This window comes from Hermetia illucens, chromosome 1 (genome assembly GCF_905115235.1).
Source record: "Hermetia illucens chromosome 1, iHerIll2.2.curated.20191125, whole genome shotgun sequence".
Lineage (NCBI taxonomy): Eukaryota > Metazoa > Arthropoda > Insecta > Diptera > Stratiomyidae > Hermetia > Hermetia illucens.
The window spans coordinates 127,908,126-127,934,401 of record NC_051849.1 but is presented as its reverse complement, the minus strand read 5'-3'; the positions used below and the strand labels follow the sequence as shown (position 1 = coordinate 127,934,401).

Sequence of the window (26,276 nt, the reverse complement as noted above, 5' to 3'; positions counted from 1 at the left end):
AATCTGCTTATGGATCTCTCTCTTCCGGCTGTTTTCACCTGCGATAAGGGAAAGATAGACCTGGTGTTATAAATGTTCATCATTTCGGTTGCTTCGATGTCAATTGGCATCATTCCCGAGATGACGAACGCTGAGACGGTCCTGAAGGCAGAACACACCCTTAAGGCTGTTCTTCTGTAAACCCTACTCAGTTTATATGCATTGCCTAAAACCTGCGGCGCGTTTCTCCAAACTGGGACTGCATACAACATGGTAGAACTCACCACCCTGGCCAAGAGCAGCCTGCAAGTATGCCGCGATTCTCCTCCGTTCGGCATCATCCTTACCACAGCCATACACTCGTGGTGGATGCTTTTTCGCATGTATGCTCTATGTGCTGCTTAAAATCCAGTTTTCCGTCTATCATCACCCCCATGTATTTGATGGTTGGCTTGGAAGTGATGATACCACTCCCGATTCTAATGCAGGCGTAATTTCTTTTGCGGCGCTTAGTGATGAGAACCGCTTCCGTCTTTTCCTCCGCGAGTGCCAGTCCAGCACTCTCTAGCCAAGCTTTAACAACACTGACTGATTCCCTTGAGTACAACTCAGTATCCTCGAGATGCCTTGCGACCACAACCAGTCCTATATCATCGGCGTAACCCACCACCGTGGCCTCCTCCGGAACCGGAAGGTTAAGCATATGATGTTCCACAGTAGTGGGCCCAGCGCAAAGCCCTGTGGAACACCCGCGGAGACAACGTACTCTTTAGGCCCATCATCGGTATCGTACCACAATGTTCTCTCATGCAAATAGCTATCTATAATAGCGGCGGGGTAGGTGGGAACACCAATCGTCGCCAGAGTCTTTCGTATAAGGTTCAAATTGGCCCAGTTGAATGCAGTCCTCACATCCAGGGTGTTGGAGAGATACCTTCGGACATGCACGTTTCGAACAGCTCCGCGAACATACCCGGTCTACATTTGACGGCAAGTTTGAGGGCCCTATTGGGTATGCCGTCAAGACCCGGCAGCTCGTCGCTGGTGACTGGTGGAATCGGCGTCACATTCAGGGGGCGCTGGAAGGTGTCAGTACCCCCTCTTGCTGGGGAAATAACCTCTGGATTATTTTCAACAAGAGTATAGGGCACGTGATCTGCAGAGATGATCGGCCTCTGAATCGCCCTGTCACGATTTTATAATCGCTATCCCACGGATTTATGACCGCTTCCGAACAGAGCTCCTTAAAACATTTCCTCTTACCCCGCTGGATGGCGAGCTTGAGGTTCTTGCAAGCTTCCCTATAGGCATGCTCCTTTTGCCCTTGATCGATCCTACCTATTGCCCTCTGAGCCGTTCGTCTGGCTCTGTGGCAAATCGATCGGAGGCTGTCAAGTTCACTATTCCACCAATAATTGGGTCTTCTATTGGGGAATGAGCATCTCCTAGGCATCGACGCATCACATGCTTTAGAGATGCTTTATGTAATATGGAGAGCTCTATCCGTGGAGGTGCCTGCTTTGCTAGGCAGGTCTAGCTCATCCATCGCATTTGCAGACCATCCTGGTGTTCTTTTGGATTTCGGCTTCCGGGGTGCGGATATCCTGCCTTGTGGCTCCGTCCTTAGTTCAAAGGTGATTGCCTGGTGGTCGCTGTACGTGAAGTCCTCGCTAACTTGCCAGAACATGCCACGTGCCAGCGCACGGCTGACCAAGGTCGGATCTACAATTGAACATGTTTCCCCTTTCCGATAAGTGTTAATATCGCCTTCGTTGGCCAGAACTAAATCTAACTGGGTAAAAACTTCTAATAAGCACCGTCCCCTTGCTTTTGTCTCTTTACTGCCCCACTCGATAGTCCATGCATTAAAGTCACCAGCTATCACCTTTGGACCTCTTCTCCTTGCGTCGTGTACAAGATCATCTAACAGTTCTTCAAACACAGGAAGAGTGAGGCTCAGTGGAGCGTAGCAGCTGTATACGAATATACCGCTTGTTTTCGCCCACACAAAGCCACTAGCCGCCTGACCCATGCTATACTGTATGGCTTGACGACCGGACACCCATATCGCCGCTCCACCAGTCGACTCTGTGACACCATACACCACCGTGATGTCTGTACGGTTCACTAGTGATAGCAATCTCCATCGCGGATTCGTAAGTGGTCTGCGCAAGCAAATCTTGTGCGACCCTGCAATGATTAAGGTTTATTGGTATTAACCTCATTCTTTCACTGTAGTTAACGCCTTCCTAAATTCTGGGCATTTACCACTTCCGGCAATATGCCGGTTATCCCTTCCATCCTTTCCTTCGCACAAAATGGATTTGGGGTCTCTATTGCACTCCTTGGCAATATGTCCTTTTTCCCCACATCTTCGACATCGATAGAACCGATCGATGTCGCTAGTGCATGCCTTCGCGAAGTGTCCAAACATTAGGCATTTGAAGCACCTTTTTAAAGAGATCTGTTCCCTTAGTCGGCAAACAACCCATCCAATTCGAACCTTCCCCACGGCCAACAACTTCTGCGCTGACTCCACTGAAGTCGCATTGTGGCCGTTTGAGTACCGCCATAAGCTTCCCTTGGGCTCACGATAGATTCTTCCCTGAATTCCTCCAACTTGAATTGTTCCTTCAAGGCAGTGCAGATCTCTTCTCTGGATATTACCTCATCGAGATCCTTACACTGGATATATACCTCATGTTTTTGGGAACGAACCGCAGCATTCTCCCCAAGTGAGTTTATAACTTGGTTACGAAAACCGTCGGTTTTCCCCGCGCTGGATTTTCTCAGCTTAAACATGAGATCCCCTTTCTAGGTCCTCCGGATTTTGCTTACATTTCCGCCTAGGTCTTTTAGGTCGGGGTCAGATTTCACCTTCTTGAGTATCTCCGCATACGTTAGATGTCCTCTGCTGGAGATTACAATTGCCTCCCGGTCAATTCGCATCTTTGGTTTCTTGGCTCTTTTCTTGTTCAGGGCCTTAGTCCAACCACCGCTCTTATTTTCTCTCGGTTTCCCTTTGCTAGCCAATGTCTGTCTGCCCCTCTGTCTGGTGTTCTGAGGTGGCGGGGAGGAAGACGAGGCGGCAACTCTGTCGGCTGAACCAAAACCAAGTGGCCGAGGAGAACCTCCACGTGGTGGCAACGGGAAACGCTGTATCGCATTGGCTTGCCGGTCGTGATGCAGTAGGCGAATACTCCAAGGCTTAAACAGGGCGATCAGACCCGAGTCGGCTTTGGCCACGAAACCTTACCAGGGGTATACTGGTACCATGGGAACCGGGGTAGCCCCTGGACTCATATACCTCGGGAGAATTCCTGTCGTATATGAGTACAGCTCGGTTGTTTGCGGTTGGCACCCTAGTGGGAGCTTCATGGGGGTTGTTGGTGATGCTCAAGCGAGAAGAGACCTTCGGGCCTCGGCGTAGTGTTGCGTTTCAACACGGGTGCCGTACACCTTAGTTCGGTAGAGATTTAGGTAAGTCTTGCTTCCACCAGTATGAATGCTAAGCCATGCGCTTGCATAGACTGGTACCGTTGTTGCTAGTCACAGCGGGGCTCTGATTGTGGTCCCAAAATCAATCCGTGTCTTAAGAAGACCGTAGGATTAAGTCTCCACGACAGGTACCTACGTTAAAACCCCAAGGACTTAACTGTCCGTCTGTCTGTCTGTCTGTGTGTCTGTATGTCTCGCTGTCTGTCACAGTCACTTTTCTCAGAAACGGCTATACCGATTGACATGAAACTTGGTGGGGAGGTGGGAACTATGGACCCCCAGATATGCAGTCAGCGATATCCTTCTACGTTGAGATTTAGGGGGGGCGGGGCATGTAAAAGGCGGGTGTAAAAATTTTTTTCACCAAATATAGTCATGTGGGGTATCAAATGAAAGGTCTCGATTAGTACTTTTCGAAACCGGCCTTAGTTTTGAGGTTTGTTAAAAGGACGGGGAGTGGGAGGGGTGCAAAGTGATGATTTTTTAGCGGACCCATTCTCAGAAACTACCCAGCCGAAAAATCTGAAAAAATCATGAAGCTGCCCAGGCCTCAAAATACTCTCCATTTCAATATCTGTTCAAATTAAGTTAATAATAGTAAATTACCATATTTTTGGGAAAATTGAGTAAAACCCCTCTTAACTTTATCTCAGAGTTATAAAAGTTGATAATAGTATAAAATATAATATGAGGCATACTATCTCCAAGTTTGATCAAAATCATACTATTACTAACAAAGTTGCAGTAGCTCAAAGTTGTCTTTACCGTATAAATTTACAACCCGAAGTACTACATCTGATATGCTAAACGCATATTCTTAACGGGCTACGTACAAATGGGATAGTTCTACGCTCAAATATACTCACGCAAGAAGCAAACAAAACATTTCATACCTGAAGCGCCCAGCTTCCAGTTTCCCGACTTGTTATATTTGTGTTAACTTTATTTGTATTACTCGTATATCACCATCGTTTTACAAACGTCATTGTCAAAGTAATTAAAAATTGTCTAAACTGTAACGAATTAACCGAATGAATCGATGGAAAAAAATTCCGATCCGTCTCCCTTGGCAGCTGCGGCTAGGAGAAGGCAGAATCATGGTCAGATCTAGCGGCGCAGCCTCACCGCTAGATCTGACGATTTTTGTTTTCACCGGATCCGGCCCTTTGTGTGTAGCATTCTTCTGAACGTAAATTCGCTCAACGGCAGATTTTCATACAGCGGTCCACATAGCATTCGACCCCAGCTGAACCCAGGGGGTTTCACCGAAAATTCGAGGCGTAACTCCCTCAGCTCAGCAAGTCGAATCGGACGCGCAGCTCGCGCTTTCCCTCGGGAGTATTTGTCTCCCGGAAGAAAGATTTCAGGTGAGATACCGATACTTTCGTCCAGGGTAAAGTGGTGCGGACTTCGCGCAAGAACTTTGAGAGGTCCGCCGTATGGTGGCTGCAACGGCCTCCGGGAAGCGTCGGTCCTTACCAAGACGTGCGTACACGACTCAAGATCCCTAAGTACGCTGGCGACGTTTTTCGCTGGGTTGACGGGTGGCGGTAGTTTCATCCGGATGGCGGCGTCCCTGAGCAGACGCAACGTCCCGGTTAGATTTAGGCTCGATCGCACGTCGAGAACTGGGTTCCTGAGGAGTCTCAGGTTCTCTCACAAGTTCAGCGGAGCTTGCAGCAAACTTATCGCGACTACCCGTAGGCTAAGTAGGACGAGAGGCCTTGCGAACAAGAATCATTGTCTTGCGCCCTGCGGCTTTTAACGTCCGAGTATCTTCAGCTTCGAGAAAAGAAAAGATTCAAAAATGCATTCTGGTACACCAAAGTGTGGAATCAATTCTCGACAGAGAGTCTCGGCACATAATAGTGCCGTAGTGTCTTTTAGAGGAATCGCCTCAGGCCATCGTGAGAACCTATCGATGATTGTGAGGAAATACCTAAAATTGTGGAAGTCTGGCAATGGGCCAATGATGTAAAGGTGGATGGTGTAAGAGCGCTTGGTGAACCTGAGGAACCCACCTACTTCTTTTCTCATATGCTTCGAAGTTTTACAGTTCGGACACGCGATGCGCTGTTTGGCGCAAGAATTGATTTCCTTGTTCATGAACGGTCCATTTTCCGGATGCCTGAGTGCGCCAAATTGTGAACGCTGTTCACAATTTGGCTTAAGGAAAGCGGTCAGATTGCATGGTCTTCGTCCCTTTTCTGAGCTCTAATAGAATAATATAGAGGTTGAACCAAAAATGGGAACTCCTTTAAAGTGTATTCGAAGTTACTCCTCAAACTCAGAAGAACTACATCCTCCTTCGGCGGAGATCGTGACCTCTTTAAGGTTTGACAAAGCGCCAGCAGCAACGTTGTCTTTTTTAGACACGTGTTGGATGTCGGAGATAAACTACCACTTTGTCTGGTTTCTTTTTTGAGGCGAATGTGAAAGATTTGTGGTCCGTAAACACTGCGAACGGGCTGCCTTCAAGGGAGTAGCGAAAGAGTTATAATTTCAGTTCCGTTCGGCAAGGTTCAACCGTTTCGAAAAGAATCTCAAGGGCTGCCAGCTTTGATTCATCTTTTGTTGAAGAGCTCTAATGGCCATGTTTGAGGCATCGACGAAAAATGCTAGTAGTTCATCTTGTTGTGGGAAACATCAGAAGCGTGGCGATAACCAGCTGCTGCTGTGAACCACTCAGTCGGGTGTATTTGGTTTTCGGCCCGGACAGAGAGTTGTTAAGATCGATTGATGGTAGGCTACCCTGAACAGGAAACGACGGTAAAAGTTTAGCATGCCTAAAAACCTTCTCAGATCCTTAACAGTTTTCGGAATCGGGAAGCTCGCAATTGCTTGCCCCTGGACCCGGGTGGATGCCATGGGGGAAGTATTATGGCGAGAAGATCACACCTGCAGTTTGAGGAACTTGCACTTTTCAACGTTGAGAACAAGGTCGGCCTCAAGGAGACTTTGAAAAAAGCATTCGAGGTACACAATATTCCCAGAGTCTGAAGAAGAGGCGATCAGAACATCGTCCAAGAAAACGAAACAAAAGTTTCGGATTCCTAAAACAAAGTGGACGAATCTTTGGGATGTTTGCACCGCATTCATCATCAGCGGCGCATCCACCGGTATCCAAACTAGGCCTGCCTTAATAAGGAACTCAAGACATCCCGGTTTTGGGCCGAGGTCACCAATTCGTATTTGTTTCGGCGATATCCTAAACGGCCTCTTCCAGTGGGCTACCCTGCTTGGGCGTTGGCCAACCTCGCGCACTAGCTCCTGGATTTTTAATTAGAGGACCGTGGTTGCTCTCGTTCCGGGCTGCCGAAACTTAACTTCGGAACGATGGGGTAATCAAAAACTACTGGAACTACTGGAACTAAATGTAATGCCATTCTTTAAGGCACCTATGTTTGACCCTTCCGCGTTTACACATTGGTTTGAAAGTGTTCTTGTACACAACACAATAACACTTGTTTATTATTATAAACTTTCTCGCTGGCGGCAAATCGACACCTACTGTTGCGCTGCGAATTGATGACACGGAAGAAAGTCATGTCGAGGCCAAATATACCATTTGGTAAGTAACATGCTGATGCAATGGCGAAAAAGAATCTCGCGATGTCCAAATAGGCCATTTGCAAAGCATGTGATGTAACGACGGAAGAGGTTAAATGCGCAGGCAGACTGGGTTTCATGGGGCTAGCTCCAAAGATGCGGCTGCTGGAGAAAATCCGGCGAAATCGCTTAAACAGTATCCCTAAAAGCCATCTGGCGTCCTGACCTATGCCATCACTCCATCTCAGGCAGGATCAGCCTCGTCTTTTTTACCATAGATATTGCACTTGAAGACTTTCCGGGTTGGATCATCCTCATCCATACGGATTAAGTAATCCGCCCACCACCACCTGTTAAACTGGGTTTTGTCCTCGACCAGACGGTCATGGTATCGCTCATAGATTTCCTCGTCGTAGGGGGCCAAAAATTCTTCGGAGGATGCTTCTCTCGAACGCGGCCAAGAGTTCGCAGTTTTTTTTGCAAAGACCCCAGGTCTCCGAGGAATATATAAGGACTGGCTAGATGATAATCTTAAGAGCTTTGACCCTATGGTGAGACGTTTCGAGCGAAACAGGTTTTGTAAACGGACATAGGCCCTGTTGGCTGCCAACAACCGTGCACAGATTTCATCGTCATAGCTGTTATCGGTTGTGATTTTCGACCCTAGCTAGAAGAAATAGTCAACGGTCCCCTATCTAACATTCGATGTTGTCCGTTTTTTGGTTTTTGGTGCAGACGTGGCCATCATATACTTCGTCTTGCCTTCATTACTATGCATTCCACACGTACGAAATACTAAAGGAGCACTTAAACGGCGTCTGTCAGTAAATGAGGTAACCAAGCTGAATCACTTGCTGAGAGAACCTACGTAGCAAAACTAGTCGACACCGTTGCTGCTTTCTATCTCATTGCCCCATTTACTGACAGACGCCGTATTAAGTGCTCCTTTAGTATTTCGTACGAGCCTTGCCCCAACATGTCGAAGACGAGCTCTTAGTCGAGCCCATGCAGCGGAAGTTGCGCCTCGAATTGACAGAACCATGCCTCGGGTAGTACGCGCACGGCTATGTACATATGCGGGCAGCAGCAGGTGCCCGGAATACAGGAGAGCCCTTAGCACAAATCGCAGATGAGGTTAATACAAATCAACCTCAACCACTGCGAGGCGGCGCAGAATCTACTCGCGCAAACCATCCGCGAGAAAAACATCGATGTGGCCATACTAAGTGAACCATACCGAAACCGCGGTGGTAGCGTTTGGGTCAAAGACCAAACGGGCCAAGCAGCGCTGTGGACTTGTGGAGAACAAGCCTTCCAGGAAATAATAGAGCACCCGGAGGAGCGAAGGTGAAGGGCATCAGAGCGAAGGTGAAGGGCATCCACATCTACAGCTGCTATGCTCCACCCGGCGCTACACTCGTCGGGTATGAGCGGATGCTTGCTGCTCTTGTTTTGGATGCAAGAGGACGTTGGCCGATCATAATAGGAGGCGATTTCAATGCGTGGGCTCTTGAATGGGGCAGCCGGATAACTAATGTCAGGGGACGTGTTCTCCTCGAAGCATTCGCGGAGCTGGACGTGGTACTGGCGAATCTTGGGTCTTCGTACACTTTACGGGGAAGGGGCCTGGGGTCTATAGTGGACCTGACATACGTGAGTGCCACTTTAGCCACTAGAATCGCTTGGCATGTCAGTGAGGACTATACTCACAGCGACCACCAGGCAATCTGCATAGAGATCAAGGGCGGATCGAGCTCGAAAAAGAGTTTTCGCAGAATGCCGGGTGGTATGCTTGGCTGGACAGTCAAAGCTTTCCAGGGGGACACGTTTTCCGCGATGCTCAAATCCGAAATATACTTGAATGGTACGGCTAGAGAAAATCACTCGAAGGGTGCGATGCATGCGATGCTACTATGCCCAGAAGCCGATTGCTCCCCAGTAGGCAACACAACTACTGGTGGAACAACGAAATCGCAAGTTTGCGAGCGGCATGTTTTCGGGCAAGGAGGCTTTGCCAGGGACTCAGGGGAAAACCCGGTGGCGGCGGTCGAGAAGAGGCACACAAGCAATTGCGTGGCTGCCTAAAGGAAGCCATTCGGAGGAGCAAAAAGAACTGCTTCAAACAGCTGTGCGACCATGCCGACATAAACCCTTGGGGCGAGGCTTACAGAGTGGTGATGAAAAGGCTGCGGAAATCACCACAGGTGACCTGTCCGCGCCTCCTGAAACAGATTGTTCCGTTCCCTCACCACGAAAATAGGGGAAGACAAATTTTTGTCCAGCTAAATGACGGCATAATACCGCCTGTAACTGTGGAGGAGCTGCGGGAAATATGTAGTAGGTTCGGTGACAACAAGGCCCCAGGTTTGGATGGCATCCCCAACCGAGCTTTGAAACTGGCAGTGAAGACTAGGCCCGACCTTTTCGCCAACACCTTTGAGGCGTGCCTAAAAGAAGGAATATTCCCTGCCCAGTGGAAAAAGCAAAGCGTCGTATCATCCTATCTGCCTGTTGGATACAATGGGGAAAATGATGGAGAGAGTCATCTACAACAGACTCCTGCCCATCGTCGAAGCCAGCAATGGTTTGTCGGAACGCCAGTTTGGTTTCCGACGCGCCCACTCTACGGTGGACGCAATTGGCATGGTGGTAAACCTGGCAAAAGGTGCACTGATTTCTGGCGGCTGCTGTGCCGTGGTGGCGTTGGATGTCAAAAACGCATTCAACTCGGGCAATTGGAATAGAATTAAAGGAGCGTTGACTGACATGGGTGTCGCCGGATACTACCTCTCAGAGAGGACTCTCTGGTACGGGACGGATGAGGGCCCCAAAGAGTACATTGTCGCAGCCGGGGTACCACAGGGATCGGTACTTGGTCCCCTGGTGTGGAATATCATGTATAATGGGGTGCTTGCTCTTCCCGTCCCAGAGGGGACTACGATTGTCGGCTTTGCTGATGACCTAGCTGTGGTTGCGCCCGCTGTAGTTCCGCCGTTCGGGCGGCGGACGTGTCTTTCTAAGATTTTCCACCTCCGTGTACGCACAAAAAAAAAATGTACATATGTACATCGCTGGGGTGGAGTGTAGTGCAGGGCGCATTAAAGGAAGAGTGAAATTGAACCAAAAGAACCGAAGCAGACGGAAACCTTCAAAAATTTGCCACTAGCTTTGCAGCGATTGCACTTTTGGAAACAACTATATTTTCTCGGGATATAATCGTTAGTTGTACTGCGCGTGGATAGATATTGATGAGTCGCCTTTTCGGCAGCCTTGATCATATCAACAGAGGTAGTCTGCCTGCTATCGCAAAGAGCGAAACGACATAATGGAGGGAACTCCTGGAGGCACTTAGCCCACTAAGGTTTGGTTCAGATGAGAGGATGGCGGTGACCGTTGATTATTGGTTGGTTGTGGAACAATCAATGGTGCTTGCGCGACACCAATAAAATAACATTCTGGAGCAAAATATTTAGCTGTACTCATTTTATTACCTAAATTCTATGGAAACTCGGTCGTTTGTTTTCCATGCTTAACCCTCGTGTTCCCATCGAAGTACGATTTGCTAAATTAATTTTGCTCTTGAAAAAAATAGCTTAAACCCTCGCGGATCTTCACAATTGGACCAAATTTCTATCAAATAATGGATTGTGCATGTTTTTTTTTTCATTTTTCTTAATAAGGAAATTTTGAAGTTGAAAAAAAATACGCGTATATACCACCCGGAGTACCCATACCCCTACACAAAATGCTAGTTATTCATGTATTACATCACAGAGCAAATACGTTTCTAGACGAGAAATATAAATAGATAGTAATATATATGATAAATATGTTATGAGAGATTATTTTCTTTTTTAATTGTTTCTAAAATATAAATGAGAGCACAATAACAAGCACATTTCACAATATCATCGTTATGAAAGTATCGAATTTTCGATATTTATGCATTAACAAAAACGTAATGAGATTATTACATTATAATAAGTAAATTTATTCAAGATAATTTGAATTTTATTGACTGCATTTTAAATATTTAGTTATTTCACTTTCGCAACACATCCTTGTCTTTCACCGTTTTTGAATAAGTTGCATGCTGCAAATGTGACGCGGTCCTATTACACCCTTCGGGCAGTGTTATTTATAGCAGTTACTTCTATTGTAATTGGTTTGTCCTCGTAACTGTTGATCTCCATTTTCGTTGGTTGACGTCGCATACCTTGTTGCTTGAAACTTGATCGTAATTCACCAGCATTGCTAGTTGTTTCGCAAGCTATCGTAATAAAAGCCTCCCTTTGTCGTTTTAGGAATAGCTTTATTATTTTCGTAATAAACGATGTAATCACCAAGAAAGGCAATTCCAAGGGTGATGAGGAAAAACGCTAACGACCATGTGTACGTTGAGCGTAACAAACGCACATCTCACCAATGGTATAAATGGCTCCGGTTTTATTATAAAACGTAACATTTGCGGAAAAATTTACAAATTGAATAAATGTATATATTTATAATAAACACTTTATACCCAGATTAGTTTACAAAATATTTTGTTATGTACATGTTACTTTAAAAACTCACCTCTTGTGATCTCTTCTATTGTTTTTCATATAAAATGCGCGAATTAAAATATTGTTTAGCATTATATTATAGTATATTCATCATCATCAACGGCGCAACAACCGGTATCCGGTCTAGGCCTGCCTTAATATAATATATATATTCACTAAAAATAAAAACCATATCTATTTTGAAAAAAAAATAAGTTAAATAATATGTAGAATACACGAACCCATGAAAATTCCAACTGAGCTATTTAAATACCTCGGTTCGACGCTATCAGCCAATGGAGAACTGCGTTATGAAATTACTTCACGCATTAATGCAACCTGGATGAAGCGGCGTTCTACAACTGATTTTCTTTGTGATCGACGTATCAACGAACGTCTCTAATCTAAAATTTTCCGCAATGTCGTCCGTCCTGTCGCTCTCTATTGTTCTGAGTGCTGGCAGACTATAAAAGACAGTAAACGGCGGGAACAAAAAGGTTTTCACCGTAAACTAGCCGCACTGCAAAGAACTGTTTGTCTGGGTATCACTGGTGCCATGAGCACGACATCCGGCGCAGCTCTGAATGCACTACTCAATTTGCAGCCACTGGATATATTTATTCAAAGCACTGCAATGAAAGCAGCTCATAGGCTAATTCGATTAGATCTATGGGAAAACAACGGATGTGGGGGGCACAGAGCATTGGAAGAGTTACTGGGAGGACTGAATCCAGTTCTTACAATGCCTTCCGATTCTCGTGTCCCCATACATCTGTTTGGTAGAAGATATGTAGTTACCCTGAAGCGTAGAGAAGACTGGGAAGACCCAGAGGGATGCGTGGCGGGATATACGGAAGTCTTCTACACCGATGGCTCAAAAACAGAAGAGGGTTCTGGAGCCGGAGTCTACCTCTCGAATAAAAACGAGAAGTGGGCTTTTTCTTTGGGACAATATGCAACGGTTTTTCAAGCGCATTGCAATCTGCAGTGACAGTCAAGCTGCACTGAGGGCATTGAGCAGTCCTTTGATCACCTCGAAAATCGTTCAGGAATGCAGAAACCGTTTAAACTCTATGTCTAGATTCTATACGGTGGAACTACTCTGGGTACCTGGTCACTGTGGCATAGAGGGAAATGAAATCTCGGACGCTTTAGCGAAAGAGGGGTCAATCTCCCCTATGCCGGGACCGGAGCCAGCAATTGGGGTATCAGTAGCATTGGCTAAATCTGTTTTCAAAAACTGGGAACAAGTTTGCCATAATGACAAGTGGCAGAGCCTAAATGCTGCTCGACACACCAAACTTTTCCTGCCAGAACCCAACATACGTACCGCAAAGTTATCCTGTCGAAAAGCAGGAGGACCTGCAGGTGTATTGTGGGCATTCTGGCAGACCGTAATTCACTAGCTGGGCATATGTTCAGAATAGGAATTACCGAAGATGATACGTGTCCCTCCTGTAATGAGGAAGCGGAATTCACGGAGCATTTCCTATGTGAATGCCCCGCCTATGAACGCATCAGGCATCAGATCTTTGGTGCCGATGTTCTCCAATTGCGACGGGTAGCATCACATCCACTAACGGAAATCCTGCGATACGTTAACGAATCCGGACTATTCCGTTAGACGGGGGTGGCGAGTACAATGGGCCAACACGGTCTGAGTGCTCAGAAGCTGTAGCTTCTCCCCCCCCCCCCATACACACACACACACACGAACGGCGTCTTGCGGTAATGGAGACGAAGATGTTACGTTGGACTAGTGGCGTGACACGTTTTGATCACATCCGAAATGAGGATATCCGCGATCGTTATGGGCTTGCACCGATCATGGAAAAGTTTCGAGAGAGGCGTCTTCGATGGTATGGTCACGCAATTCGTGCTAACGAGAATTCACTTGCCAAGATTGGTCTGAACATCGAAGTAGATGGTAAACGACCAAAAGGCAGGTCTAAACGACGGTGGCTTGATACGTTGGATGGAGATTCAAAAGCCTCGAGATTGCACCCAGATCACGCATTCGATAGAGCCAAATGGCGAAAGCGATCACGACGAGGCGACCCCGCTTGTGTACGGGATAAAGGCTGAAAAAAAAGAAGAAGTATACGAAAATATCCGAGCTATTTTAGTAATGACTACGCGACATTTATATTTTTCTTCTTCGAGTAAATGACGCGTACTAAACTAAACTGCCTTTGGAATGTATACTTTCGTTCCAAAACTTACCAGAATGTTTCTCAGATATCAAAGAATACAGAGACCCTTCTTATTACTTATCTTTTCAGCTCAAGAAACTTGTACTTACCTGAATTAAGAAGATACATGGTATTATACCTGATTACAAACATCACTACTTCAAATTCAATAATATGTACTATATTAAAAGGTCACTATATATTATTATGTTCAACTTAAATACCTTTGTGAACCATAACTTAATCAGTATCTGTCTAATACATGAACTTATTTTGAGCTGCAACCAACATTACTTATAAATCTATGCATACGTACCCGGGTATCCGGATGGGAAACGACGTTAGTTTTTTTGGGTGTTAACACAATGGTTACATTAGAAGTAACACCGAAATTAAACATGCAATGCCCACCTGGACAATTTGCGACACAAAAGTTGCAAACGTACGACTCGAAACTTCAATTGCAAATGTTTCGCCTTCAGCACCAGTAAAACGAGAAATCGCCAGATAGAAAATTATATTTTAGAATATTTTGAATTCCAAAATGAAAAGTAAGGTTTTGAAAATAGCTAATTGGATAACCGTAGAGTGCTAATTTGATTTGAAAAAGTGAAAACCCGGTTCACTTTCGAGTACACTATCGAAGTCACTACTATATAGTTACGCCACTTTTTATATCTGCATTAACATTATTTGTATTCTATCACAATCGCTTTACAAAGGTTATTGACAAAAGTAACTAAAAATTTTCTAATTTGTAACGAGTTAACCGAATGACACCACGCATGGAGTGAATAATGCCGCTCGACATTGAGTTTAAGATCAGGTGTCTAGGAGCTGTATTTTTTTTATAGAGTATAGCCCTGTATCAAAAATAACCCAATTCTCGAATTTTCCGTTTTATCGTGATATAATAAAATTTTGTTCACAACAACTTATCCTAAGTGTTTAATTTGTGGTAGTTATAGTATATAAGTAAGTATCTGTAACGTGCGAGGTTCTGCGATATGTGCGTTATTTCATTCGTCCAGGGACAATCTGCTGAGAGAATGTATTCAGTAATATGCAACGCTCCTTCGTTTTCCCATATTTAAGGAGAGACCAGACTCAAAAATGACCAAACTTTTTTTTATTGCATTAAAATATTTGTCTTTTTTTCTACAAATTTTAATATGAATATTACAAAGATCATAAAACAGGCAGCGCTTCAAAAAACGTTTAAAAAATATTTGTTCGTAATCACACCACCTAAAACAATCGTAAATTGAAGGCCATGTGAAGACTACACCGAAGGTGAATAATAAACTGGATGTAGAAACCACTGGAAAGTCCTGGAAAATCGTGTTTTTGAGATTTGAGGTACGCTTTTCTCAGAAATAGTAGCAGGAATGTCAATGATATTTTCATGGTACATAATATGAATCAACATAAGCCTAGTTTCCAGATAGCTCAGTGGTTAGAGCACAAGGCTGTCGTACGTAAGATTAGGATTCAAATCTCACTGGTGGAAGTGGGATTTGTATCGTTATTTGGCATCGGATACGTCGACTCAGCTGTTATGAGTACCTGAATAAAATCAGGGTAATAATCTCGGACGAGCGCAATGCTGACCACATTGCCTCCTACCGTTACGGTCTGTGTACCGTTACGGTCTTGAATGAAGTGATCTAAGACAGTTCAAGGCCCTGATCCAATATGATTATTATTATTAACACGAGCCTACAGAAATCTTAGCGATGTCAATAGCTGAACGTGGTCTAAGAAAAATGAAAATGATGGTAACAAAAACATACTGATTATTGACCTTTGTTTACAATATACATACCTATTAAATTACACTTTCAACCCAACTATTTCTGTGAATAAACCAATATGTTCGTAATGAAGGAAAGAATTAATCCAATATCTCTCACCGTTTTTCAGAAAAGTGCGGCAAAATTGAATGTAAGAAGCAAACAAGTCGGAATACCGGAAGCTCGCGCTTCGGGTATAAAGGTTTTGTGTTCATCTTATGTAAGAAACTTCAACGCACATTCCTACCTATTATTATTATTATTCTGTTAAGGGAAAGTCGCACCGCGTCCTTGATGAACTATTGTGCCCCTTTTACTGGTTATAGTGTACCCATTAATCATTGTATCTCAAGCAGGCCTATAACCGTTAGGAACTTTAGTATGTTCCTTACTTCCAGATCTTTCAGCTTTGCATCAGGTATTAAGTGTTCTCCCAGATGAATCGACCTACTTTGCACAAGTGCCGGACACTGTCCCAGGACGTGCATAGAGGTTTCGTCCTCCTCCTCACAAAACCTGCAGGCAGTGTCCGTAGATATCCCTAGCTTCCCTAGGTGATAGTTCAGGCGACAGTGACCAGTGAGAATTCCCACTATGATTCGGAGGTTCTTTTTGGTGAGGTTTAAGCAATCCTTTGTACGTATGGGTTCGTATCCCCCAATAAGCACCCTGGACTGCTCAATCCCTGGCAGGCCCGCCCAATATAGTTCCCTCAACCGTTTCTCTTCGTTTCTTAGATTCATAGCCATGAAACCGTTTCCGATTCCACAGAAGCGTTCCGGCCCGTGTAAAGGCATCCCTGCTCCCTAATTGGCTAGTTCATCCGCTGCCTTGTTGCCTTCCAACCCAGCATGGCCTGAAACGCAAAGTATCCACACCTTGTTGGACGAGCCGAGTGTATTCAGCCTCTCAAGGCACTCCCATACCAGTTTAGAGTTCACCTGGTTGGACCTAAGTGCCTTGATCGCTGCTTGGCTATCGGTGAGAATAGCTATGTTCTGCCTCCTGTAGTTCCTTTGCAGATTAAAGGAGGCACATTTGTCTATGGCGTAAATTTCCGCCTGGAATATGCTAGTGCACCTGCCCATTGGCTCAAAGTACATTTTCCTTGGACCAATGACACCGGCACCCGCTCCCTCTGCTGTGAGGGATCCGTCAGTGTACCAAGTAATCAGTTGCTGGTTTAAGCCGTATGTCGCAGCCACGCTCTCCCAGTTTACCTTGTTACTCCAACCTGTTTCAAACTTCTTATCGAAGTGAAACCTCGTTGTCATGTTGTCTCTCGGTATCAGTAATTCGGGATACCGCCTAGAAAAGATATCAATTTTCCTTCGATTTAGGCAGCTCCCCGCCTCACTCATACTACCGGCCATCCTGAATATTGATCTCCTTGCCTGCATCTGTATGTGCAGATAGAGAGGGGTTAATCCCAGAAGGAAGGACCTCCAGGGATGCCATTGGGCATGTCCTCATTGCCCCTGATATACACAAAAGCCAGCCTTTGGAGTTTATGTAATTCCCTGGCTTGTGCGCTGAGTTGGGTTCTTTCTGCCCAGATTACCGCTCCATAGGTAATCATTGGCCTTACTATTGCAGTATATATCCAAAGTAGTATCTTCGGGCTGCAACCCCATTTTTTTCCTGCTATAGATCTGCAAGTTATCAGAGCCCCCGTGGCTTTCCGACAAGTGTTTCCGACATGTGTCTTCCAGAGTAATTTTTGGTCTAGCGTGATTCCCAAATTTTCTGTTTGTGTGTATTTCTCGTTTCACCTCCATATCATGCGATTTTATGGCTTTCAGGTGATCCAGCTTACGTGAATGGTACTATGTTTGGTTGGGTTGGTCCGCAGTCCCACCTTCCTGTACCAAGCACTAGTAACCCTTAATCCAGTTTGGATTCTATCACATAGGGTATCTTTATATTTGCCCCTACAGATTAAAACAATGTCGTCCGCGAACCCTGGACTTGTATTCCAGTATTTGTTAAGACGTCCAGGAGTTCATCCACTACCATACTCTACATCAGCGGCGATAGTACCCCACCCTGTGGATAGCCTTGAGTGGTGTTCATGATAATAGAATTTGTACCTGTTTCTTTGTACCTCTATCTGCCTGCTTTCTAGCATTTTGCCCATCCAGAGTGCCAGGGTGTTTCCTAATCATTTGGGGCTCAGGGCATCCTGTATCTCTGTGTGCGATGTGTTGTCAAATGCTCCTTCGATATCCAAAAACGCTGACAGTGCAATTTCTTTTGTTTCTATGGCGTCCCGTAGTACCTCTGTCAGCTGACACAGAGCAGTTTCAGTTGACCGTCCTGCCCGGTAAGTGTGTTGACAGTGATGTAGGGGATTACGCTTTAGAACGTTAGTTCTAATATAGTTGTCTATGACCTTCTCCACCGTTTTGAGTACGAACGATGTTAGGCAGATTGGTCTGAAAGATTTAGGGTGAAAAGGAACCTGTCTTTATTCTGAAAGCGGGTGTCCGTCTCCATGCCCTTGGTATGTAACCCAATGCTATGCTCCCCCTTACCACCCTCAGAAGAGACTCTAAGATTATTCCCAGGCCTCTCTGGATAAGTGCTGGGAAAATGCCATCTACTCCAGCAGATTTCATTGTTTTAAAAGTTCCCACTGCCCACCTTAGCCAAGCTTCTGAGCATACCTCTTTTGCTAGTTTCCAGCTCTCCTTCCTTCCCCTTTTATTTGTTGTTGGGGTGTCGGGCAGATTGCTGTCGCCTGCCGCCGAGGGGTAGGACCCCGGGAAATGAGTTCTGAGAAGCAGGTGTCCCCTGTCCTCCTCATTCTCGGTGAATGTCCCATCTTCCTTTTTCAAGCAGGCAGAGGATATTCCCCGCCTTTGGCTACAGCCTTGTACAGTCTGGTTCCTTCTGTGATCTGTTCCGTTTCGCTTCCCTGATCGCCTCCCCCAGTTTGTTTCGCCAGTCCCCGGTTTGTTTTGCCCGGTTAAAGTGTTTTCGTACCTCTGTTCTCATTCTGGCTAGGTTCTTGTTCCACCATGGTACATCCCTTCATGACTTGACTGTCTTGGCCGGACAGCTGGCCTCATATGCGTCAATGACGATTGTGTTGAGGTTTTCCACCACCGTTTCTAATTCCAGTTCGCTCCTGATGTCACCGCCCCCTTGAAGGTGGGCAATGTTGTTGCTCAAGTGCGTTGTGTTGGATTCCCAATCCGTTCTCTTGGGATTCCTTATTATTCTTTTTATTTCGGAGTTATCCTCAATGTCGAATCTGATTATCCTGTGATCAGACATTGAGGGTTCATCCGACACCCTCCAATTCCTGACCATCCCATTCATTAAGGTATTTCCTAGAGTTATCTCTAGTACCTCTTGTCTGGTGCTGGTCGCAAATGTCGGAGTGTTCCCTACATTGTATATTTCTAAGAATAAATTCGAGAAGGTACTCACCTCTACGATTAGTGTCGCTGCTTCCCCCATCTGGGCTATCTTATTGCTGGCCATTGGCTCCGTTATTGTTTGGAGCTTTTCTCCACTGTCGGAGTGTCACCCTCCTCCTCCGACATGGCGCTTTCCTGCGCGTCGCTGTCCACCCCGAGCCCTAAGAGTCCTAGGTCTAGGTATATTTACCTGGTTGATCCAGTTCTTTCCGCCTCTATGGCTTCCTCGACCTCTTCAGGGACCTCGGTAAGTTTTTCACCCGATGCCTCCTCCGAGGTCTCTTTCCTTGGCTTTTCCTTGTGCACATGCACGGGTATGTTGCCAAATCGGTAGTTGATATGACAACTCCCACGTTTAATTGCCTCCAGGGATCGGTCATCTACCCCGATCGTGAGGAGTTTACCTTTGCCCTCCACCTTGCTTCTGAAGACTCTCCATAGTCGAATATGGAGATCTTCATTCTGAGCAATTAGGAGTCTCATAAGGTCTTCCGTTTCTATTGCCGCGGCCTTTGGCAGAAAAACTATAACCATGTGGGCTCCTGGTATATCATCCCCAGCGCATGTTGACAGTCCTACCCCTTCCCAGCCTGGCAATCTAGGAACTATGGTTCTGTCCGCACTAGCGTAGCTAATGGCGGGCTTCCTGGGTCCTGCCTTCACTCCTGACTTGACCGGGTTTTCTCCTCCCTTGGGTTCAGGTCTGGATTTTTTGGGAGCATTCCCTTCATGCGGGCTGATCTCTGCTGCTCCCCGCTTTCTCGGCTCCGGTAAAGATGACTTAGATCTGTCCTGAGCCTTCTTAAGGGCCTCTTCTGGATTCAGGCCTTCCTTCAGATAGCGCAGGTACCATTTAACCCCGGCGCCACAGAGACCTGTCTCCTCCCTGAAGTCTGTTATATTTATTTCAGACGTGCTTTTGCTGATCCCTCCTGTTTGAGCAGTGGTGTTCGTTGGGTGTATTCCACGCAGTATACGAATGCTCACCTTGGATCCACTGCTTGACATCCCAACTTCTCCCTTCTTGGGTGTAGTCGCCTGATTAACCAGTTTTGGTGCGGTACGGGGCCCCGCTGTTTTAGTTTTCGTTTTCTTTTCTTGTTTTGTACTCACGAGTATAGGGTTAAGAGGTCCGCCGTGCCATAGCCCCCCGTTGCACGGTAAGGTCTAACTTACTCACTGAGACGACCAGGTATCAGTGAGGTTCCGTTCGAATACAGTCAGTTACCCCCGAATGCAAGCTATCCAATGGGCACGGTTCGCATGACACTCTGGATTGGGGGAGGTGTTTTTCGACTCCCCCAGCGTAGATCCCTAGCGTTTTGTTAATAGTAGGGTCACCTCGTACGTAACGGTCTTGGTAGACGAGAGGCTTAACCCCTGAAAAGGCACACACCGTCCCAGAGGAGAGACAGCTCATCCTTAGAGAGAGATAGGTTGGCCTCAGGGAGCTATGTTCCGCATCAGTCTATCCTGCAGTGCACTGCTTGACCCCAACTATCTAGCTACAAATCCAACATGTTCTTTCATCATTCATTCATTCTTTCTCTTACAAACTACAAGATATACGTACATATTACAGCCATAGATATTATCCTCACCCTAAAGAAACAAACTGCCTGTTTCCGAATACTGTACATATATATGCACGTATATAAATTGATCGTATGCATATTTCCGATTTACTCCATGTACAAAAGCATACATATGTACACATATAGTACGTATATTAGATACGGCTGGTTTAAAGTGCAAATATTATATATCTATCTGAATAGACGCATTTCTGTTTGGGGTAATTGATATTTATATACAAATGACTAAAAAACTAAAACAAAATAATTCTTTGCGACCCCATTCATAAGAACTCATTTCGTTATGGTATTGGGGAACTAATATGTGGTGATGACGTCATGCAGGTTGTAGAGTGCACGAAATTCACAAAAAATGGCAAAGTTTGACCTCCTATAACTTTGTTAATAATAATTGGATTTTCTTCAAACTGACGAATTTGTGCATTATATTCTTCATTACACGCATACCAAATTTTATACTTCTGGGATGAACATAAGGGGGGTTGCCAGGTAAATTTCTAGAATGTGAAAATATACTATTACTAACTTTTTTTGTGCAAATATCGGAACCGGATGTATTTTGAGACCTAGTTTTAATAGAGATGCAACACTGTGATTTTTTTTCAGATTTTCAGTTGGATAGGTTCTGAGAACGAGACCTTTTACATTTTTTGGGGGTCATATTTTGAGTCCTCACTCCTCTATGTTTCACCCCATATCAAATATGGAACCAGTTTCGAAAAGTACTAACCGAGCCCTTTCGTTTGATACATATGACCACATTCTGTGAAAAAAAATGTTGGAGCCTCCTTTCACAGGAATGGGGAGCCCCCCTTAAACTTAACACAAAATGCCGCCTGCGAGCCGCTTCGGTCACGCTTGTCCCAGGGCAGAGGTGAGACAGCGTCTGATAAGTTGCCCCCGCCCTGCTACGAAACCGTATAATTCGTAAAATACAACAAGGGTACGAATTATATTCCTCGTAGCAGTCTTCGTCCCTCTTTTTATTTTTGAACTTTGGATGTTAACTCAAAAGGAGGAGTCCGTGGACCATAAAGAGTGGGAGCAAGTTGCTCTCCATTTGACCCGGTTCGACATCAAATGGATGAGGACTTAGGACTCGTCAATCACTAAAAAGAAAATATTTGTTATTTTGGAAAATTCAGTGCATTTTTTTAAATTTTTATGGTTTATATTTCCAGGCCCGTAACTGCCGCCAATTTGAGTTATTAGGATGAAATGATGTTTGGACAATTTTATCACGATAAAACGAAAACTCATTTTTTTGAGAAAAATTAGTACATTGTGTATGTTAAAATTCAATTCAACCAATAGGGTTTGGAAAACGATTGCTTCTACAAAACTTATCCTATTTCCACAAAGAAATGTTTTTTCTTCTAGAGTGAAGTCCTGCTGTGATTTAACGTTTATTCCAATACTCTAGCTATCGTAGGCTTATGATTTTAGTGGCGGAAAGGGTGCGTTTTTTAGAAATCCAAAGCCCTGTGCAGCTAAAGAGTTGCTGAATGCTTTTGCCTTAAATAGGTTGAGAAATCGCCTATCATCCAGTTTGTCCGATAATTTTTAAACACTCTGTATACATGAAGTATAACATAAATGTGAATTGTCAAAGTACTTTTTAATATGTAAAGATTGCGTGCTTTTTCGTTACTTTAAGCCTTCTGACAGTCTTTAATCTTCCGTCGAGCCTCCTATCTATGCAAATATTGGGCCGTGCGAGAGTCAGTTCGTTTTTGAAGAAAATTTGAGAAGTTTGGTCCACGCCTTAGGGCGCGCGGGGTGACGTCACAACAGTTTTACTAATGCCCACTAGGAACGACACAATACGACAGAATATTGCCTAATGTATTTGCAAGGTAAACATATTGAAAACACTATTATTGACTTATGTTTGGCGTAGAAAAATAGACATCAGGTAGACAAATGTCTGCGTCAAACAAATATCTGTTGCAGACAAAATCCTTCTCTAAGAAACATGAGACAAATGTCTCACACATCGGACAGACATTTGTCAGACATAAGGTACATAAATGTCTGCATCAGACAAATGCCTGTCTCAGAGAAAATCTTTTTCTGCATCAGACATATGGCTGTGTTTGTCTCAGTCAAACGTCTGCTTCAGGCTGCCGGTTTCAGACGAATGTCTGGGTGTGGCCCAGACAGGTCACATTTGTCTGAGAAATGTCTGCCTAATGTATATGATAGCTACCCATATTTGCCTTATCGTGTCGTGTGATCCCAGTGGGCGTTAACAAAACCGTGGTCTCGTGTCGTTCCAAGTGGGCGCGCTACTTTAGTCTCCCATTAGGCATCCGAACTGTCTGGTTATTGCGTCACCGACAAAAATCCAACCAGCCAACTTTTAGATTACTATCTAGCTTCATATTTTCTGTTTGTCATGGCATATGAAAGTGGGTACCACCACTCATTTATGCGAAATACTTTTATCGACGGACCTGTACAGCCACCTTTGGCCTTTATGGTTGGCAAAAGATTTTTTCGCGTCCCCAGTAATTACTGTTAGTCTCAATGCCATGCTCATGCACCCAAAGTTTTCGTCCTAATAAAGTCAAAAACGTGTCACTCCTGAAGCGATCAGCTTCGATTTTTCGACTTGTTCATTTATTCCCGTGCTATGACTCATTTTTACTCTTAGGAAATAGGAAATATTCGTTGACTACAAATTATTATGAACGCAAGCGAAATGACATCATTGTTTGAACGTAACTCATTATCAAAGAAGAGTAAATAACGTCATATGAGAATATATGTATATACATCTGCGCATATCTGTACATAAATTTTAATAAAAATATAGATCGGCGTGATGACTAGTGTTAATAAATAAATTGTGACATCTTAGATTATCAGACTACTCTCCTTGCAAGAAACTAATATAGGAAACGCAAACACCATTGATCTAGAGAATCGAAGCAGCTGTCAGTCTCCCTAGTGCTGGCATCACAGACTTCTTTAAACCATTTGTCGAACTTGTCTCGGTTTCGCTTCAAAATCAGATACTGACCTAAGAGAGTGGAGGCCTGGAATATAAACACGATTAATTGTTGTGTCTGTACGCATGTATATCTTTTTGCACTAAACCAGACGAAAGTGTTCGAGTATTTCTGCATTTGATTGTCATTTTAAGCATATATGTGCTTATATATCAGCGAACTTTTATTTAAAGTGATTGACAATTGGGACTTCATTCTGCATATGTGCTTAGTAACGGTGTAGGGGGTAATTCAAATAAAAGTCATCGTGAAGAAATAAATCCTAAAACTCTTTGAAGAATTATCTACTTATGAAAATTAACCAACGATAAATGATATTCTGGGAGTATCAAAAAAAAAGCTCAAACACTTTCGCCCGTAATGTGCAATAGCCATTGGATACTCATCCCACTCGGTCAAAGCCAGCGTCTGTCAACCGCTTGCCGATGACTTCACCCACGCCCGGAATTTCCGTCACGAGTTTGTCGCCGATGGGTTCCGTCGCAAAGAAACTCACTTTCGGCATTTTGCGTTATCTGGATAATAAAACCGGGTGCAATAGTATCTGGTGCTATTCCCACAGGAAAAAACTATGCGTACCCAACTGCACTCTACACAATGATATCTACTTATTCACCGATCGCTCCGGATTCGTTACCAACCAAAGCTCCGCACGGGCACGTAGAATAAATTAGTTGTGAACGCTCTGGTAACCAAGTGCACAAGCAGCGGGTACACATGTAGATTTCGAGCTTTCTAGACATTCGGTAATGGGGTAAGATACGGAAATAGCTTCGAAGAACCAGTAGTTCATAATCACAGGGTGGTATCTCGCTTTTCGTGCGTTGGATTTTTAGCCGCCACGGAAAGCTATACTGAAAAATGTAAAATGCTTCGACATCCCATCCGTGTGTACTTATTTAATCACTACAGGGTTGACTAGCTACAAAGTCGAATAACGAAAATAGGTTATGATAAGCTCATAAAAATGAGTCTGCCATAAAAGATACATCTTTGAGATATGGCAAAAACATCAGATTGGTACTGCAAGTTTTCAGCAAAGTACACCTCATGTGGGAAGTTTTTATATTATTTTATCCGACTTCAATCTAATAGAGAGAAGATTGGTCACGAATTCGAGCACTGAAGCCGAGTAAGTTAAAGTAGTAACATAGTACAGTGTGGCACTCGAGATTTCAACGCTATTTCATTATTTTTTTTTAAACATTTTTTTATTTGTTCCGAAATTTTAATATGATTTTAATGGAGGCTTGAAATATACAACAAAACACCTTTTCTACTTTGGAATCTTCGAAAAAAATGTGGTCTCACTCGGGTAAGCACACAGCCTTCTATGGTAGTGTGAATCGGTTAAGTAGTTTTTTGTGAGTGCTTCCCTGAACTTTGAAAACATGGTTTCGAGAAAAACAAAACTTATTAATGAAATATTACAAAGTTCTCCCTTGTATGCTGAGTCTTGAAATACTTGAAATACATCCCATTTCGACATCTGCACAAATACTTTGGAAATTTACCTGAAAATCATTGACAAACCGACCCATCAATACATTAACTATATATGTCAAAGATGCACAATGACATTCCGTGCCTCTTTCTCGCTGGATTTGCTCCTCCTGGATAAAGTCTTCTTGGATGGAGGATGTTATATGTTTCAATATTTTCAATTTCAATCTGAGATTCTGGCTGTCCATTTGGATATTTTCAAAATATATAAAGAAAAATCTATTTTTTAATGCGAACACGATGGAGCTGTCCATCGATTGTATTGAAATTTGTTTCATTTTTGATTTTTGTTTTCGTGTTCCCCTAATGTATATTTTATCTATATTGATGTCCAAATAAGCAGTGTGCAAAGTTGAAATTCTGACACCATGATAAGAAATATATAAATCTTCGGGTATGGTTGGAAGAAGCTGTATGTATTTTGCTTTTTTTTTATAAGAAGGTAACAAACTGCCTGTTGAGTGCAATCCGAAGAAACATCAACAGAAAAGGATAAAATAAAACCTTTACTATCGGCGAACTACAAAAAAAAGCTACTTTCGTAGCAAAATTTAAATTCGGACAGACCTGAAAAATCGTAAAATGGTTTTGTGTTCATCTTGTGTAAGATTGACTTCCTAAGCACATTTTTTCCATTGGTAAATACTTGTCCGAATAGCTGAGTGGTTAGATCACAACGCTGTCGTATTTAAAGTCACGGTTCAAATCTCACTGGTGGAACTGGAATTTGTACCTTAATTTGACGTCGGATAGCAGTCGACTCAGCTGTAAATGAGTACCTGAGTCAAATCAGGGTAATCATCTCGGGCGAGCGCAATGCTGAACACATTGCCTCCTATAGGTTACTGTAATCCTGTACCATTACGGTCTTAAATAAAGTGCTCTAACACACCCTCACACTAACACAAGACTCTGATCCAATTGGAGTGTTGCAGCAACGATTATTATTATTATTATTAACAACTCGAATTCAGAATATTCCTCGATATCTGTATTTCCAAATTTGAACTCCGCTGTACATATGAATTCACTTTATATGAGGATGACGCCGTACACGTCTTGCAGTGGCATAAATTCACATGAAATACACAATTTTGACCTTCCATAAATAAATAGTTAGATTTCTTCAAACTTTCCAAAATTGTGCATTAAATTATTTCTTATAACTGTAACGAACAGTCATC

The 26,276-nt window shown here is 44.1% G+C and overlaps 1 protein-coding gene across 2 annotated transcripts; it reads right to left on the bottom strand.

The window, feature by feature from the left end:
• Positions 1-23,362: 23,362 nt before the first annotated feature.
• On the bottom strand, positions 23,363-24,350 carry LOC119646793 (barrier-to-autointegration factor-like). 2 transcript variants are annotated; one of them, XR_005248776.1, is made up of 3 exons: positions 24,169-24,345; positions 23,981-24,104; positions 23,363-23,616 (listed from the first exon to the last, which is right to left on the bottom strand). XR_005248776.1 is itself a non-coding variant. In XM_038047382.1 (2 exons), the coding sequence occupies exons 1-2, from the start codon at positions 24,092-24,094 to the stop codon at positions 23,467-23,469; spliced, it is 264 nt and encodes an 87-aa protein (XP_037903310.1). In that variant the 5' UTR covers positions 24,095-24,350; the 3' UTR covers positions 23,363-23,466. The 2 variants fall into 2 exon arrangements, 1 of the variants encoding a protein (XP_037903310.1); XM_038047382.1 differs by having other exon boundaries at positions 23,981-24,350.
• Positions 24,351-26,276: the final 1,926 nt, after the last annotated feature.

Excerpts from the sequence above, each read along its gene's own strand:
- LOC119646793 (XM_038047382.1), bottom strand. The coding sequence starts at position 24,094 with ATGCCGAAAGTGAGTTTCTTTGCGACGGAACCCATCGGCGACAAACTC. Across the intron at positions 23,617-23,980 it reads CAGACGCTGGCTTTGACCGA|GCCTCCACTCTCTTAGGTCA; the intron begins GTGGGATGAGTA and ends TTTATATTCCAG.